Here is an 18,861-nt window from a genome sequence, read left to right on the forward strand (position 1 = left end):
CACCATAGCCAGTCCTGCTTCCACGGCTCTGTCCCCTTTGCCGGAACTAGTTGGGCTGGCAGTCCGTGTCTGTGGACCACAGTTCTCAGAACTGCAAATATTCTGTTCTTTTATCTGACACTCCTACTGTTCCACTTCTAGCACCGGGCAGGTGGGGACGGGGTGAGCTCTGGGAGGGTAGGGAGGGGGCGGCTAGTCTTAGTGCCTAAGGCTTCCGTTCTCTGTGGCAGTGAGGGCTTACACCACCGTTTTCAGCCTTCTTCCTTCAGTCTTTGCTCTGAGGTATCTGCTGTGAGCGTTGGGTTCAGTCGTGTTATATGCTGTCCCCTCAGCCCTGTGGGTCATAAGAGGAGCCCTAGCAGTCTGAGTATTTCCCTCTCCCACAACTGTAGTAGTTCTGGAATGCAACGAGCTCGGAGTACTGAGCTAGGTCTGTGTCCTGCGCCTGCACAACTCTGTCTCTACACTTCTACCTTCCCTGCCCCCCCCACCACTCTCACAATTTGCCCACCTTTAGATGATTTCAGCAGTATGCCTCTTAGTCTTGCCTGTCTGCTGCACAGGGAGTCCTTTGTGGAGTTACAATTGTTCAATTTGTTGTAAATTCCAGGGAAGATTTCAAGAGGCTCACTTCATGGTGCCATTTTTATGACATCATTGCATTGGCATTATTTTTAATAACTGTATATTAACTCCCCATATGGATGTACCATGATTTGTTCAACTAATACCTTCCTGTTAAACATTTAGATTATTTCTTTGTTTTTCATTTTTTTCAATTATACGTAATACTGCAATAACATACTTAGGCAACTATTTTGTTATTACCTTCTGCGGTAGGCCCCCAAAAATGCCTCCCCCCACTGCCCCCAAGAAATATTCATGTCAAATCCCTAGAAGCTGCAAATTTTACCTTATTTGGAAATGGGTCTTTGCAGATATGATTAAGTTAAGGATCTGAGGATAAGGAGATAATCCTGGAATATGGAGGTGGGCCCTAAATGCCATCATAAGTGTCCTTATGAGAGGCAGAGAGAGCAGAGACTCACAGAAGAGGAGAAGGTGAAGTGCAGATGAAAGCAGAGATCTGAATGATGTGACCTCAAGCCAAGGAATGCTGGCAGTCACCAGAGACTGGAAGAGGTCAGGAACAGACTCCCAGCGAGGGCCCTTGCAGGGTACGGCCCTACTGACACCTTGATTTGGACTTCTGGCCTCCAGAACTGTGAGAAAATACATTACTGTGGTTTTAAGTGATCAGGTTTGTATTAATTTGTGACAACAGCTATAGGAAACTAATACACCTTTGAATAAGGTGTATTAAGACAATCTACTTAGTTAAAGGAGTTGGACTTTTAAAAGATTTTTATCCATATTGACTTACTGAAAGGTTGTATCAATTTAGACCTCCATCAACATTGTATCTGAGTATTGTTTTTCTATACCCACAACAACAATGAATTTTGTAATTGTTTTAAAACTTTGTTTATTTAAAACTAAAATCACAATAATGTGTATCTCTCAGGGTGATTGATTACTTATTCTTTTGTTTAGCCATTTTGTTAATTACTTGTTCTTTTATAAAGTGAGGTATTCCTTTTTATTGATTTGAAGGGCTCCTTTACATATTAAGAATACTAAGTCTTTGCCATAACTATGAAATACATTCTTCTAACTTATTTTTCTTTAGTTTTGTGGTATTTCTTGCTCTACTGACATTAACATTTTTTTATTTAGTTAAATCAGTCATTTTTTTATGTTATTGTTAATTGTTGCTCTGCTTAAAAACTCCTTGTCGAATTTAAGATTATATAAAAATGTACCATGTTTTCCTTTCATAAGTTATTATTTTATGAAATGATTATAAATATTAATCTATTTGGAATTTGTTTTGGTGTCACATATGAGATCATTGGTTTAGTTTTTTCTGCCCAATTTGTTAGATAATTGTTTCAAGACCTTTTATTGGAGAATCCATAATTTCCCTACTCATTTGAAATCCTAACTTTATCATGCACTAATTGAGTCTATTTACAAAATTTCTATTTCTTCAATATTTCTGTCTGTGATGATGTTAGTATTGCACTGTTTTGATTATTGTATTAATAGCTTGTAATGCATTTTGTTAGGGCAGGTATATTGTCTTTTTTTTTTTTTTTTTAAAAGATTTTATTGGAGAAGGTGAACAGGATTTTTATTGGGGAACAGTGTGCACTTCCAGGACTTTTCTCCAAGTCAACTTGTTGTCCTTTCAGTCTTAGTTGTGGAGGGTTCTGTTCAGCTTCAAGTTGTTGTTCTTTCAGTCTTAGTTGTGGAGGGCGCAGCTCAGCTCCAGGTCCAGTTGCCGTTTCTAGTTGCAGGGGGCACAGTCCACCATCCCTTGCAGGAGTCAAACCGGCAACCTTGTGGTTGAGAGGACACGCTCCAACCAACTGAGCCATCCGGGAGCTCAGCGGCAGCTCAGCTCAAGGTGCCGTGTTCAATCTTAGTTGCAGGGGGCGCTGCCCACCATCCCTTGTGGGAGTTGAGTAATTGAACTGGCAACCTTGTGGTTGAGAGCCCGCGCTCCAACCAACAACTGAGTCATCCGGGAGGCAGCTCAGCTCAAGGTGCCGTGTTCAATCTTAGTTGCAGGGGGCAGAGCCCACCATCCCTTGCGGGACTCGAGGAAGTGAACTGGCAACCTTGTGGTTGAGAGCCCACTGGCCCATGTGGGAATCGAACCAGCAGCCTTTGGAGTTAGGAGCATGGAGCTCTAACCACCTGAGCCACCGGGCCGGCCCTATATTGTCTTTTTCAAAAAGATTGTTTGAAATAACGTATTTTCCACCGGCCTATTTTTTTTTCAGAACTGTTTAGCAATGACTACATTATTTAAGAAAAAAGACTGCAGAGCACTTCTAAACCAATCGCTTATACAATGCTTTTCTACTAACTTAAATGTCTAGGCTATTGCATGAAGATAGTCTATCTCAAAAAGTTTAACTTCTTATATTTTTCTTTCATGTCTATCAGTAATTCTACACCTTCATAGAATTGAGACTCCACTCTTTATTCCCAAATAAAACACACGGACAGTGTCAGGCATGTGATTGTAGATGCTATAGCATCTCAGCCTCTACATTTTTGGGAACAGAAGCTAAATGCTGATTTCTATAGGGGATGAGGGGATTGATGGCAACCTTTAGACATTAACCTTTTCAGTCACAGAGTTCACTACCAAGTGAACTTTTGGCCCCGGAGGGCAAGACTTTTGTTTTCAGTTGCCCTTTCTTCAAAATTAAGTCAGAACTATCAAATACATTAATTTTTAAAGCTCATGACATGTATATTTGGCTTAAACCTCTAGAGCTCACAGTTGTAGCCCTGGAGTCACACAACTACCGTAGGCCCTACAGATAGTTACAGTCAGGTTAGATTAGTGCTAATGCTCTAGCATGGAAAGTAGTTGGACTTAATGAACTGAAAGCTAGAGTTACCAGGGGCTTGAAAGTTATGTTCAGAGAGAATCATTGCTTTAAACATTATTATGTTAGAGTTTCAATTGTTAGAGTTTGAATCCTTAGTCAATTATTACATATTGGCAGAGCAGATAAGATTTGTTTATTTATATTTATCTTTATTTCATTTAAATTTTATTTTTGTATTGTTATTTATTTATTGTATCATTAATTTATATTTCTTTATATTTATAAGATTTATCAGATTGATTTATTATGTATTGGTGGAGCCGATAAGACACAGAAGTAGGGTTGATGTAAAATGAAATGTGAGGAAAAGACAGGTAGGCGAACCAAATGTCTGTTGTCCCTGTTGTCACTGTCTGTCTTGATTAGCTCACACTTGACCAGTTCACCAAAATGAAGAGACAGCATTGTTGTTGTCGCTTCAGATTTTATTGTCTCTTCAGATTTTATTGTTTCTTCAGATTTAATTAGAACATGTTTTTTTGATGACTGGTCTTTTATAGAAGGCAAATTACTTAATGAAATTTCCTGCTGGCTCTTTGTATCCTAGATACGTATTTAGCAGTTACTTACCTGATTTTTAAAAGTCTTAAAAACCAACAGAGATAGGATTTACTTTAGAATACATCAGTAGCCTAATTACTCATTTAAAAAACATTTTATGTAACATAATTATTACCTTATTCCAAATGAGGAAACTTTTGGAATCTTCTGTTTAAGAAATGTATTATTAGGGTATTTTCACTGCATGTATCAAATAAATGAATAGAAATGCAAGAGTCCAATTTGACCACATACCACTGATTTTTGGAAGTCTCATATTCCTACTATTATGACATAGCAGCATATTCTAAAGTGGTGTGAAACTGCTTATATCTGTTCCATTCTGAGATCAGTTTCTTTCCCATGTTTTTCACTGAACTTCAGCTACCTCTCTTAATTAAAAATATAAAAAATTAAATGATTAACAATTATTTTGATCAAGCCGACATATACAGAGGGTGTGAATAAAATGTATACACATTTTAAGAAAGGAAGAAACTGTATTAAAATTGTAATGCTCAATATATACCGATAACAAAAGATGAGGACAAGTCATGTGCATGCATTTTTGGCACCCACAGTATATAGCCCTAAGTTTTAAAGTAAAATGTTTTTATAGGGCTTATTATGAAAACAAATCTTACCTTTTCCCTCCATGATCATTTTTTTGCTACCAGGAAAGCGCAAAGCCCTTGTAAATTGTCCAGTAGATGGCAGCATCTAGTTAAAATGAGTACTTTAAAAAAAAGTATTGAAGAATTTACAGCCAGCTGTTATTCAGACTTGAACTTTAAACACACACGTACAAACATACCCAAACCTACTTTCTACTTTTCTTCTTAATTTTTTCCCTTTAAAAAAAAGGGAGAAATTCTTAAGATGAGATGAGCGTTCTTCTTTGTCTCTCTCAGTCATGTCCTTAACTTTTTATTTGAGAGTAATTTGACAGACTTTGGACTGGTGTCAGAATGGCAGTTTCCAACCTGTTTTCCAGCCCCCCAAACACAAAATACATCCTAGTCCCCTTCTCACATCACAAATAACCCACAGCAAAAAAAGAAAAATGAAAAGATACTTGTTGAGCTGTTATTCAGTTTTATTTATAGGTACTGAACATAAATGAAACCTTGACTCCAAGAGAAAGATAAAAAACACATTAAAGTGATTTTTACCACATTTTGGTTTTATAACCCAGAGTTAATAACCTCAAGTTTAACTACTGAGATTCTGAAGTAGACACTATTGCACTTGGCTAGAGATCTCAAAAATATTTTAAAAGTCTATCCCACTCCCTACTTGAGGATTCACTTTTACATTTTTCTAGAGAAATGTCTTGAAAATCAAACTCTTTACCATACCAAAGTTTTCCCTTGTTTTTTTTTAGCATTGATCTGAGGAATAGAGATAGAATTCAATACTCTCTAAAACAAATTCATCACATCCAGTGATGTGGTTGTTTGTTATTGGTGTTTTTGACAGAGGTTATTCTTTTTTGCCTTTGTCACATTTGCCTCTTGTGTTTCCAGCTCCAAATTTGTAAGTATGTGAAAGCACACAACAGTGACATATTAATCAAATCATGCGTCTCAAAATCTGAATACCTCTTTCAAAGTGCTTTTCTGTGAAATTCAGCTATGTGATACTTCTGCTTTTGGATGTTAAGATTAAATATTCCAAGAAAGTCTGGTAGTCTCTTCCTGCTCTGATTTGCAGAGGCCTGAGGGAGAAAATCATATAATAGTGCTAACTGGTACAACTAAGAAATTTTGGTTTTTAACCTCTGTTGGATTCTTAGTATTGCCTGGCAATTTCTTTGGCAGTCTCCAAAGTGGCTATTCCAAATTGCTATTATGTGTTTAACCTCCTATCCTCTTCTGCAAGTTCTTCGCTCTGGCAGACTTACTGTCTAGAGAAAATGGATCAACTGGTGGGAATCCCTTCCCCATTCTTTCTTTCTGTCTCTAAACTGCTTTCTGATTGTGCCCCTGCATTCCCCTCCACGCTCACCTTAGATGGAGGGAAGGTGCTCTTCTCCAAGGCCAAAGTCAATAACACCCCATCCCTTTCACCCTGCCCCCGGTTCCTGATCCATCAATCATTCTGTCTCTCACCTAGAGCTTCACTTTCTCTCTTGTCTGGCTCCTTCCCTTTAGTTTACCATGTTTAAATCTTCTGGTCCTAAAACAGAATCAAAGAGCCATCAAATCAACCAAACATACAAATAAAACCTCATCCCTCAGTTCTTCACCCTACTCTCAAACAGATCCCTCAATGTTCCTCTTCTCCTTAAAAGGTTAGGCTTCTTGAAAAAATAGTCTACACCTACTGGTGCTACCTGGTCAACTGCCATTGACTTCTTAGCTCCTCATTGGTATGTATTTCCTCCTACCATACTGAAGAAACTGCTTCCTCAGTGGTCCACCTAAATTCTTAATCTAGTGACATACTTCCAATTTTTATCTTACTTGATATTTCTGTAGCATCTGACATAGTTGACCACTAATAAAATAGTAGCATTTTTACTGGATTCATTGTTTGCTGCCGGTTCTCCTCTCCGCTCCACCCCCTTTACTTTCCATTGTAGAAACCTTTGGTATGTTTTCTCTATCTTGGTGAATCGTTTCATCATCTATCCACTCTTTGTGATGGTTAATTTTATGTGACACCTTGAGTGAATCACGGGATGCCCAGATGTCTGGTTAAGCATTATTTCTGGTGTAACCGTGACGGGGTTTCAGGAAGAGACTGTGGAATTTGAATTTGTGGAAGGGGTGGAGTGCATTACCCTCCCCAGTGCAGGTGGGCATCATCCAGCCTGTTGGGGCCTCACTAGCTCTAAAAGGTGGAAGACGGAAGCATCTGCCCTCTCTCTGTCTGACTGCTTGAGTTGGGACATTGATCTCCTCCAGCCCTCAGTGACAATGAAATTACCTTATTAATTCTAACTATATTTGGTTGTTTGCTTTGAATCTTGTTAGTTTATGACTACCTGGTAATAATGGTAATTTTTGTGTCCTTCTCGATAATTATTCATACATATTCTGAGAACTTTAGAAGGACTTAGTTTTCAAAATTATTTAATGCATTTCCATATCTATTTAAATTGTCATAAAATTTTTCTTACTTGACGAACTTATTTAATGTTTTAAAGTAAAAACTAAATGAGTCTTTTATTCCTGCGTCAATACTTCTTGGCTATCGAGGATTATTCTTTTAATTCAGTTCCAGATTTGAATGGCTAAATTTATTCATAATTTTTGCATCTGCCTTTAAAAGTGAGATTAGTGTGTGTGTGTGTGTGTGTGTGTGTATGTATGTGTATCCCCCATGTGCACATATGTTAGGGGTACAGGTGGGATTGGGGGTATATGTGTGTGTGTGTATGCTTTGTCAGGCTATGTTACTTCATAAAATAAATAGCTCTGGCTGTTCATTTATTTCTCTGCTTTGAAATAGTTTATATAACATGGGGATTATCTGTTCTCTAAAAATTTGAAAGATTTCCCTAGGAAAGCCATCTGGTTCAAATAATTTCTTAGAGGCAATTTTCTGACTCTTTTCGGCTTCTTTCATATTTACCACTGTATTTAGGTTTACTAGTCTTCTGGAGTCAATTTTGGTAATATATCCATGTCACTGAGATTTTAAAGTATCCATTTCACTGGGATTTAAAATTTTACTAACATAAAATGTCATATACAGTAATATTTTAAAATAGTAATTCTCCTTATTGTTTATATGTCCCATTTCTCATATCTAATTTTGTTCATGTTTTCCTTCTCTTTTTAATCTAAAAGTTTAACTTTTTGTTTTAGTATAGTTTCAGATTTACAGAAAAATTATGAAGATAGTATGAAGATTTCTCATATACCTGCAACCAGCTTCCCCTATTATTAACATTAGTATGGTACATTTGTTACAATTAATGAACCAATATTGATACAATATTATTATTATTTTTATTTTATTTATTTTTTATTAGTTTCAGGTGCACAAAACAAAGTAATACTTAGATGTTTATCATTTATATCCCTCACACTGTGACAACCCTCCTCCCCCCATCCACTACCTTGATACATTATTATTAACGAAAGTGTTGCCTTTAGTCTTTCTCCACTCATTCCAGAGTTACTTAAGGTGAGCATCTTTTTCCTCCACCCCTTTCAGTGAATTTGTTTCATACATTTGTAATGCAGTTAGATTGTCTTGTCACATTCTGCATTCCATCTGGGATTCTACGACATCTTAAATAATCTTTTGAAAATTTGCATATGAGGTGTGATTGAAAAACATGGTGAATGTTTAAATAAAAATAATTATTACAGTAAAAGACACATTGCCATTAATCCCCCTCAGAATACTCCCCTTCATATTGAATACTCTTATCCCATTGTTCTTGCTACTCTCTGAAGCAGTTCTGGAAGTCCTCTGTCATGAGTGTCTTTACTTCATCCTCCATCATGACAGCGCTCCATGTCACACATCACTACTGGTATATGGCAATTTATGTCCAATAAAAACATTATGGTGTGTCCTCATCCACCTTATTCACCGGGTCTGGCACCGTGCGACTTCTGGCTCTTCCCCAAAGCCAAAGTGATTCAGGACATCGAGGCAGCCATGATAGCGCAACTAAAGACACTCACGAAAGAGGACTTGCAGAACTGCTTCAGAAAGTGGCAAGAACAATGGGATAAGTGTGTTTAAAGTGAGGGGGAGTATTGTGAGGGGGATTAATGGCAATGTGTCTTTTACTGTAATAAATTTAAAAAATTGAAACATTCACTGTAATTTTTGATCACACCTTGTACATTAAGGTTCACTCTTTGTGCTGTGAAGTTAAATAGGTTTTCAAAAATACATAGTGTCATGTAACCACCCTTATGGTATCACACAGGATAGTTTTACCACCCTAAAAGATCAACCATGCAAATTCCTATTCAACACTTGCTTTTCCCCCCAAATCCCTAGCACCACTGATCTTTTTACTGTATCTAGTTTTGTCTTTTTCAAATGTTATATAATTGGAATCACACAGCATGTAGCCTTTTCAGGTTGGGTTCTTTCACTTAACAATATACGTTTAAGATCCATGTCTCTTTGTGGCTTGATAGCTCATTTCTTTTTGTCACTGAATAACATTTCATTCTATGGGTATGCCATGATTTGTTTATCCCTTCACCTATTGAAAGCTATCTCGATAGTTTCCAGTTTTTTGATGATTCTGAAAAAAGCTGATTTTAACATTTGTATAAGTGTTTTTGTATGAACGTAAAATTTTATTTATTTAGGTAACTAGGAGCAAGATTGCTGGATCATATGTTAATATTGTTTAACGTTGTAAGAAACTATGTTCCAAATTGGCTGTACCATTTTGCATTCCTACCGGCAAAGAATGAGAATTCCTATTTCTCTGCATCCTTGTCAGCAATTGGTATTGTAAATTTTTAAGACTTTAGCCATTTTAATAGGTATATAGTGGTATTTCATTGTTGTTTTAATTTACATTTGCATTTCCCTGGTGATAAATGATGATGCTTTTCAGATGCTTATTTGCCTCTGTATATTTTCTTTAGTAAGTTGGCTGTTCAGATCTTTTGACCTGTTTTAAAATTGGATTGTTGTTTTTCTTATTGTTGAGTTTTAAGAGTTCTTTGTATATTTTTGGTACAAGCCTTTTATCAGATAGGTGTTTTGCAGATATTTTATCCCAGCTTGTGGCTTGTGTTTTCATTTTTTTAACAGTGTCTTTTGCAGAGCCGAAGTTTTTAATTTTAATAAAGTTCAACTTACAGTTTTTAAGTTCATGGATCATGGTTTTGGTATTGGATATAAAAACTCATCACCACAGCCAAGGTCACACAAATTTTTCTCCTATGTTTTCTTTTAAAAGTTTTATATGTTTTGCATTTTCTGGAGATTTTTCATTTTCTTTCTGAGCTGCCTTATTACCTTGGTTATTGATGGCAATTAATGGATTACTTCTCTTCCTGGGCATCTACAAGAGCGGATTTTGCACCAGGTTGATAGGAAGAGGCCTTTCTTTTTCTTTCCAGTAGGTGGCAGTGGAGTATTTAATTAACTCTTGTGTTTCAGCGTTTTATTTTCTCTTGTGCTGTTCTTGCTTCTCATATGGTGGGAGGTTTTCTGGGAGGTGGGCTTCTCCTCTGTGATCAGGTCACCTCAGTCTCAGGGCACCACCCTGGTGGGAGAATGTGGTGGGTAATGGGGTTCTGAGCCTCTGAAACCCCAATGCTATCCCTGCAGTCCAATGCAGAGCTTGTGTGTCTCAGCAGCAACTGGGTACCCCCTCAGGGATCAGCTGGGAAAGGTGGGGGTGGGGTGGGGTGGGCTGGGAGAGGCAGCAGGTGTGTTTGTAACTCTGAGCCATGGCGCCTGCCAGGCCACAGCTGTCTTGCCCCTACAGCTCCTTCCCTGTCACCGGAATTAGCTGCACTATGTGTCTGTTGCTCAGGGACTGTCTCTCCAGGGCTATAGATATTCTGCTCTTCAATCTGGCACTGTTACAGTTTTTTCAGTGCCTGCTTCTAACACTGAGAGGGTGAGGGAAGGTGGTCAGGCTCCGTGGCTTTGTTTTCTGCCTGGCAGTGAGGGCTGTTGCACCTCTGTGGTTGGTCTTTGCCCCGAGGTCTCTGCCGCAATCACTGGGTTCAGCCATATTATGTACTGATCCCTCAGGCAGGACTGTGGGACATAGAAGGTGCACCTGCAGTATCAATCCTCCCCTCTCCCAGGACCGCAGTGCGCTCCGGGCTGCATCCTGTGGCTGGTGTCTCTGCACTTCCCCCTTCCCTCCAGCCCTGTTTGCCCTTTTTGCCCACCTTCAGATGTTTCATCGCAGGGATCTCTCAGATGTGCTTGTGTGTTCATAGGGAATCCTTTGTTGAATTGTAGCTGTTCAATTTGTTGTAACTTCCAGGGGAGATTTCAAGAATCAGCCCTCATGCCATGTTTCTGACATCACCCTCTAGTTTTCGCATTTTACATTTAAGTTTATAATCCAGTTTGAGTGAATTTTTGTGAGAAGTGTAAGGCCTGTGTCTGGGTTTTTTTTTTTTAAATGGACTTCCAATTGTTCCAGCAACATTTGTCGAAGAGGTTTTCCTGTCTCCATTGAATTGCCTTTGTTCTGTTAAAGTCAGTTAACCATGTTTTTGTGGGTCTATTTCAGAACCCTCTCTTCTATTCCAGTCTATGTGTCTGTTTTTTCAGCAATACCGTGAATACCATGCTATACTAATTATAATTAGTATATTAGTGTTTTCTCTTTTTAAAATTACACTTGCAGATTTTTCTTTTTATACCTTCAAGGATCAGTTTTGAATTTCTTTGTTAATTCTGGCTCTTATCTAATTATTTCTTTTCTTGAAGTTATTTTGTTAACTCTTTTCTCTAGCTTCTTCAGTTAAATTAGTTAAGCTCATTTTATTTTCTCTTAAAATGTGTATCTTAGTCTGCTAGGGCTTCCATAAAAAAATACCACAGGCTGGGTGGCTTAAACAGTAGAAATTTATTTTCTCACAATTTTGGAGCCTAGAAGTCCAAGAGTAAGGTGCTGGAAAATTTGTTTTTTGTTCCAGTCTCTCTTCCTGGCCTGCAGATGGCCACTTTCTCGTTGTATCTTCATAGGACCTTTTCCTTGTGCATAAGGGGAGGTGTGTGTGTGGTGATATATGTACCTGCCTCTCCTCTCTGTCTCCCTCTCCACCCAAGAATGGACACACACACACACACACACACACACACACCAAGAAATTAGCATTGATACAATATAAAATACTCTTATCCAATCTATAGGTTTTATTCATATTTTGTCAATTGTCCCACTAATGTTCTTCATAGCAAAAGGAGATCCTAGATCTATTGCATTTAGTTGTCATATCTCTTTACTTATTCTTTGGGTTTTATGATGTTGACATTTTTGAAGACTATGGTCTGGTATTTTGTAGACTGCTCCTCAGTTTGGGTTTGTTTTTGTTTCGTACTGTTTGGTTCAGGTTATGCAGGTAAACTTTGTTTTTTTAATTTTCAATTACAGTTGATATTCATTATTATATTAGTTTCAGGTGTATCAGATTATGCATTTTGGCAGGAATCCCGCAGAAGTGATACTGTGTCCTTCTCCATGGATCGTATCAGGAAGTGCAGGATGTCATTTGTCCCATTACTGATGATGTTAACTTTGATCACTTGGTTAAAAGTCTGCCAGACTTCGCCACTGTAAAGTTACTATTTTTCCTTTTTGTGCTGAATACGTTACCTTGTGAGGAGATACTCTGAGGTTATTTTCTTGTTATTCTTCAAACCTTCACCCACTAGTTTTATCATCCATTGATGATTCTTAGCTGAATCCGTTATTATTATGGTGGTTACCAAATGGTTATTTTCTAATTCCATCAGTTCTTCCACATTAGTTACTTTTTTTTGGTTTGTTTTTTCCTCAAGGCATTAAACACCTGCAATTGAATACCTGACTTTCAAAACTGTTGTCTTTTAAATCCAAAGCTGAGCTATGACACTTTTGTTCCAGGCTGTACTCACATTCCATCTGAGGCAATGAATACCACCAACACCATGGGTGATGAGCCACAGGGTCACAAGACTAGTTTCAGCCTAGGGGAAACCCCTAGGTTTAAAATCTTCAGATATCACCTTGCTATAATAGTTTTTAGTATCGCAAATTTTTATATTGTTGTGTTTTTATAGGTGCTTTACAGTATAAGTGAGTGAAACTGCTTTAAAAAAGGAATTATGGGATCAAAAGTAAATATATTACCACTTCAAGTATATGAAGTAACTTAAACCGATAATAAAATGTTGCCGAATTGCTGACTTGCTGGACCTGCTTTAATGAATATTTAAAACCTTTAATAATAGTGGTTGCAAAAAAATTAAAGTTTGAAAAGAACTTTAAACCTTTTTGTCTTTTGAATTCCTTACTTCTTTCCCTCCAGGGCTTACACCACTAATTTGCTAGATTAACTCATCAAAGATTGTACACGGATTAAAGCTATAATGCATTCCCAATGATGCTGCATTATTATTAATTCCAACTCAGGGAATTGGAATTGCTGTCTTCGTTTTTACTATCTGAAGTTGTATGTTTTAAATTTGGTGATGTTTATGTGTTGGGTGAAAGTATCTTCTGCCTGCTTCATCCTTTGCCTGTGTCATCTCAGAGGAGTGCTTGAACCAGGTTTGTTTCAGAGATAGGTGGTGGCCTCTGCAATATCTTCAAGACTTGTCATGTTTTCTGAAGCAAAACCATTTCTGTGCCACAACCTGGCAGATTCTCTCATATGAAGGCATAGAGAGAGACTTAAAAAAGAGGCTACTTATTTATGTTAGCAGTTTCTTGCAAATATATAGTGTCAGCTACTCGGAGAACATACAATAAATTACATTAAAACAAAGAGTTGAAAAACACGATGTCCTTGCTTCTTTATGGGATTAACCCAAGAGAATAAATCACCAAAGAAGAAAGCTAACTGCTAAGAATTTCCTGGGTTTTCTCTTTCAAATACATTCTTTTATATTAATGACTGACCATATTTGAAATCTTCACCTTGGGGATCTATTATAAAATAAAAAAGAGAAGCACAAAGTTACTCAGTATGCATAATTGCTATATTATGAATGTTGGACATAATTGCTGTATTATGAATGTTGGGCTTAGGATATATTAGCACACCTTTTTCACATCCTTCTTTGCACAGAAGTTCTAGGGAAATGCTGTTTGACTATCTTGATTTCTGCTGTTTGTTTCAGTGGCTCATGTGTGTAGAGATGATTATCATTTCTACCTGGAAGTGACGTTGTCTTAAGAAATGTGTATGTGGAGGGGATTTAAGAATACTGCAGAGAACGTTAGTTCTTATCTTTTTGTTTAAACAACTATTCATGTAGCCAATTCCTTATTTATTCTGTGTGTACTGAACAAATGTTTTTTAAAATCAGTAGATCCTTCTCATTATGAGCCTGAAGACACCTTTTTCTCAGTGTTTCACACTCAAGTCCCTCCAGAAGAATATGAAAACCGTACACAGAATGTCAACCAAGGTATGTTTTAATTTGTGAGATTTTCCATATTGTCACAAGAAAATACTAGCTGTATACAGAAATATTCACAGGTGAAACGATTGGGCATGATTTAATCCAGAGGTGGGTGGAACTGGTGAGGTTCTAGATGAAATAAGATTGGTCATGAGTTAATTATTGTTGAAGTTAGTTGTTGAGGATTCATGATACCATTCTTTATACTTAGGGATGTTTGAAATTTTATATAATAGAGAGTTAAAGAAAAGATAGCTGCAAGTAATGGAAATGTAGCTTAAGGAAAAAAGAAAAATTATGAAAAGAATCCTGGTGGTAGACAGCTTCCTTTATTCCCAAGAGCATATTTTGTGGGTAGTCACTGAGAAGGAGACTCTTCCAAAATCTTAGAGAGGAGACCAACTAATCCAGCTTGGGTTAGGTGCCTACCCCTGGTCTAACTAACTGGTCCAACCCAGCAAGAGTTGGGATCACTAAAGGAACATGGCAGCTTCTGCCATGGATCACCCCCAGGATGGAGAGGAAAAGAGGACATTTCTAGTGAAGAAATTCTGACCATACAATCCAGTGTTTCTCCTACAATTTATTAAAAGCATATTTTAAAGAAGCTCTTACAAATGTAGACATGGATACATTTAATTTGAGTTATTTGAATGTTGTATTTAAGAGTATATGAAACTTCAACTGAATGAATACACCTCATATTTCAACTTAAAAGACTATGTACAACTTGAATTCTAGGAAAAAGTAATATATTTTATATCTAAGGAGGCCACTCACCAAAAAAGTAACTTATACTTTGTTGGTAGTTGATTAAAAAAATTATGTTATTGATTAGAAAATAAAACCCCAGTTATGAAGCACCAATTTATTTGTATAGAAACTTATAACTTAAATTTGAGTAAAACTTTTTTTACTCATTTTTATTTTTGTTTGAAAAGAATTTAAATCCAGAGAGCTTACTCTTTTCCTGGTTCTTCCCAGCTATTGTTCAAAATTTATCCTGTAATTATTAGATTTGTACTGAATCTTGGATAATTAGCTATAAATACACCAGTTGACCAGCTCCCTTAATCCTTTTCATCGAGGTAACCTCTCTTATAAAACAAAGGTAACTTTTAAGTAAACCTTGTCTAGATTAAGCTACTGGCTTGTGATTTTTTTCCTTTTGTACTTTAATGTGATTTATCCTGTTTTGTAAGATTGATTCCATTTGTGATTTTAGAAGACTCTTCTTCTTTTTTTTTTTTTTAAATTTTATTTTATTAAATTTATTGGGATGACAATTGTTAGTAAAATTACATAGATTTCAGGTGTACAATTCTGTATTACATCATCTATAAATCCCATTGTGTGTTCATCACCCAGAGTCAGTTCTCCTTCCTTCTTTATGCATATTTTTAGAGCTTTAATGAGGGATTCACATGATCTTGTTTTAAATGCTTTAAGCATGACTACAGTGAAAACAAAATATTTAATAAAGAGAATAAGAGTCCACAAGTATTTTTCTATCCTTGTTTTGAGCACTTGGGTTGACTTAAGCCTCCTTTCAAAGTTGAAAAAACTGACAAACTAGGAAGGGCTCTAGGGGTTTGTGTAAATGGGATGTAGAACATCAAAGACACTTATGCCCACCAAAGACAGGTTTGAACAAAGAGTTTATTGTTCAGAGAGGGTGATGGCAAATTAATAGAAGAGCAGGAAATGACTCTAGTCTTTAGGGAAAGTTTTGTTTTATATAAAGACTACAATAAAATATATTTTTAAATTACCATAACGTCAGAGATTTCTCCTTCACATATATTACTTGCAGTTCTTTTCATATTTCCCATGATTCCAAAGGAATCAACAGCAAGAAGTTTGATACATGATAATGAATAACAAAAGTTTTATGAGAACTTCATTGCAAATTATGTAGCACACTTATCTTTTTAAGAATAAATCTCTCCATACATTAGTTTCTGGATCTGGAACTTAGAAGTTCTTCTATGTGTGTTTTATTTCTTATATATTTTAATACATATCAGGTAAAATTTTAGCATAATGGACAGTTATAATTATGAAAAAATTTTGAATTTTTCTAATATTAGATTTTACCTATGATGTGGAAAGAAATGAGTCATTGATCAAAGCAGAAAAGAAACCTTTCTCAAATACAGAAAAGATTGAGCTCAGGGATAAACACAGCCAGGATTTTATTAAGAGAAACATTGAGGTATGTATTTAGAAATTTAGAAGTCAGAATGTGAGACTAAATGAGTTGCGAAAGTGGAAGTAGTTGTGTTTGGTGTCTTTAAATTTTTTTAACCATAATACATGTATATGAAATGTAAACAACATATATAACTGAAATGAAAGTTTTATGAACCAGTACTTCACTATTTTCTATTCAATCTTGTCCTATCCTATCCTATCCTATCCTATCCTATCCTATCCTATCCTATCCTACCCTATCCCTTTTAAAAATGCTAGCTGCAGCTCAATAAGCTTATTTCACTACCCAGAAATGACTCTGATTCCTGCAATTTGAAAAACATTTATTTAGATAAGAGCTTTGGAACATGTTTTCCAGATTTTAAATTGCGTGTTAGTAAAACTGTTTTTTTTCAAGCAATGAGGCTGATGTTATAGCTGGCGCATCTAGGAATTTGAATGCAGGATGCTCCTGGCAGAGCTGGAGAGGCCAACTGTTGCCCCCGACCCTGCTCTGCCCCGCCGAGCCTCCTGGCAGCCCTTCACTTGTCACTTGCCTTGATTAGCTCCCTGCTTCAAAGGCCTGACCTTGGTCTCACAGGCCCAACCTGATTGGGTTTGTTCTCAAGGCAGACTCAGACTAACTAACCAAGGGCACAGGGGCTCCTGTATTGGATCAGAATGCTAATTAATTAATTTACAGCAAGCAATATAAGTGTGGTGGTCAGAAGGCTCATGGCAAACCACTGAGCCAGTTAGCAATAGAAAACTGCATTGGCATGTGTGAAGTCTTAACAAGAGGGGAGAGTTAAATAAGTTTTTCACAGTTCAAGCCTGATCCCTTTTCCACAGTTGGCATGTCGTTTCCATGCCGGCTACATTCATGGGTCAGCTTGCCACTGCCAGGACTGAGCTCTGGGACTCCTAATTTTTCTGTGCTCCATGTTCCTATGACCTGAAGGAAACCTCCTCCAACTACATCTGTCCCTTTGTGCTGGTCCATTGTATGTTGATTTGTTGTTTAATGTTCCATGAGCAGTGATGGTTTCCCCCATCCCAAGTTTTTGCCGACACAGCAGCTGCACTATAGATTTCGCTTTCCCCCTTTTAACAATAGTAACTGAATCTTTATTTAAACCCCCTGTCATGATATTCTTAAAAATTAAAAGCAGTTTCATTTAGTGGATATATGCCTCATACGAAGTGACAAGAAGGTTCCTTCCAAATGCCCTAGCAAATAAGTTTTTGCATTGATATAATATAAAGAGAGGTTTGTGAACTGCTTGTGTTTTATTTTATTTTTAAAATAAAATGTTTGTTGAAATGGTTGACATGAAGGCCTCCTTATAGTGGGAATACCTTTGCTTGGAGAATGGACCTATACCAAAAATTTTACATAAAGTAAAATTACCTAGCAAATGAAAAATGCCTAATCTCACAAATTTTACCATAGTGTATCTGTACTGTAGAAGCCTTAGGTTTCATTTTTATTTTCCTGAACTATGAATTGCTTTGAACACTTACTATTTTTCATTAATACATTCTGTAGTTGGCCAAGAATTCAGGAAAACCAGTGGTTATGATTGACAGAGAGAAGAAAAGGCTGATTGAACTTTTGAAGGACCTAGATGACAGAGATTCGGGGCTGTCCAGTTCTGAGGTATGTAACCTCTGATATTCAATTACTTCAACACTTCTTAATTTTTCCTTTTTTATTATGTTACTGACCTGTTAGCATAAAATTACAATGATTTTTCAAATTATGAGACAGTATTCTCTGACTTTCAAAAATCCTGCTTTGCACATTTATTTTTATTGAAATTTTCAAATTTATTATTGGCCATTTCATTATTGACTCTCAGAGGATTATTTTGTCATTATGAGTTGACTACACATCGGTTATCACAATAACACCCTCTGCCTGTGATGTAATAATAGGCTTCGTCACTGATGACATGTAATGTTTCTTGTATCTTTTTGTTTTGGATGTTTCCTCTTATCCCTAAACTGGCTGTCTGATGTTCAGTGTAGATTTCAGTCATCCTAAACAGCACTGTCCTGCCCTTGCCCAGTTAACCCTGAGCATTCAGTTCCCTGCGGAGTCCAGGGGAAGCACAGACTGAATCTAAGCCGGGGAACAGCATGGAATCCAGGGTGTAAATTCGGGTATTTACAGGGCCCGAGCAGACCACATGAGTGCAGTGGCTCAGGCTTTGCACTTGTTTGTATACTAAACTTGTAGCAGTATTTTTTTACTTCTACGAAGAAATATGTTCTTCTGTGTGTTCCTTGAAGCCCTGACCCTATCATCTAGTTTCTGCTACCCCGTGTTTAATAGAGACATGATATAGGAGTGCAGCTGACACCTTGCCCAGATCCCTTTTACCCAGTACCTTTCTGTGTATCCACCCCCCGCCCTGGGCCAAGGGTGCACAGCTGCCTCCTGTCCTGGAGAATAGCCCTGGGCTACATGGGAGCTGAACAGCCCAGGACAGTGTACCCTACCCATCCCTGCCCTCTCACTCAGGATGGGATCAGTTCTGTGGGGCACTGTGTCCTCCAGAGCTTCTCCAGGGGTCAGCTG

At 37.2% G+C, this 18,861-nt stretch overlaps 1 protein-coding gene across 2 annotated transcripts in view; it reads left to right on the forward strand.

Annotated features, from left to right (window-relative positions):
* Positions 1-18,861, forward strand: part of FSIP1 (fibrous sheath interacting protein 1) — a 164,469-nt gene that overhangs the window by 25,158 nt on the left and 120,450 nt on the right. Inside the window, exons 6-8 of one of the 2 annotated variants that reach the window (XM_074327919.1) lie at positions 13,989-14,090; positions 16,175-16,299; positions 17,827-17,937. In XM_074327919.1, the coding sequence (XP_074184020.1) occupies positions 13,989-14,090; positions 16,175-16,299; positions 17,827-17,937 (338 nt within the window). The remainder of the gene's footprint in view (positions 1-13,988; positions 14,091-16,174; positions 16,300-17,826; positions 17,938-18,861) is intronic. The other variant, XM_019725567.2, reaches the window with a different exon arrangement.

This window comes from Rhinolophus sinicus, linkage group LG03 (genome assembly GCF_036562045.2).
Source record: "Rhinolophus sinicus isolate RSC01 linkage group LG03, ASM3656204v1, whole genome shotgun sequence".
NCBI classification, from domain to species: Eukaryota; Metazoa; Chordata; class Mammalia; order Chiroptera; family Rhinolophidae; genus Rhinolophus; species Rhinolophus sinicus.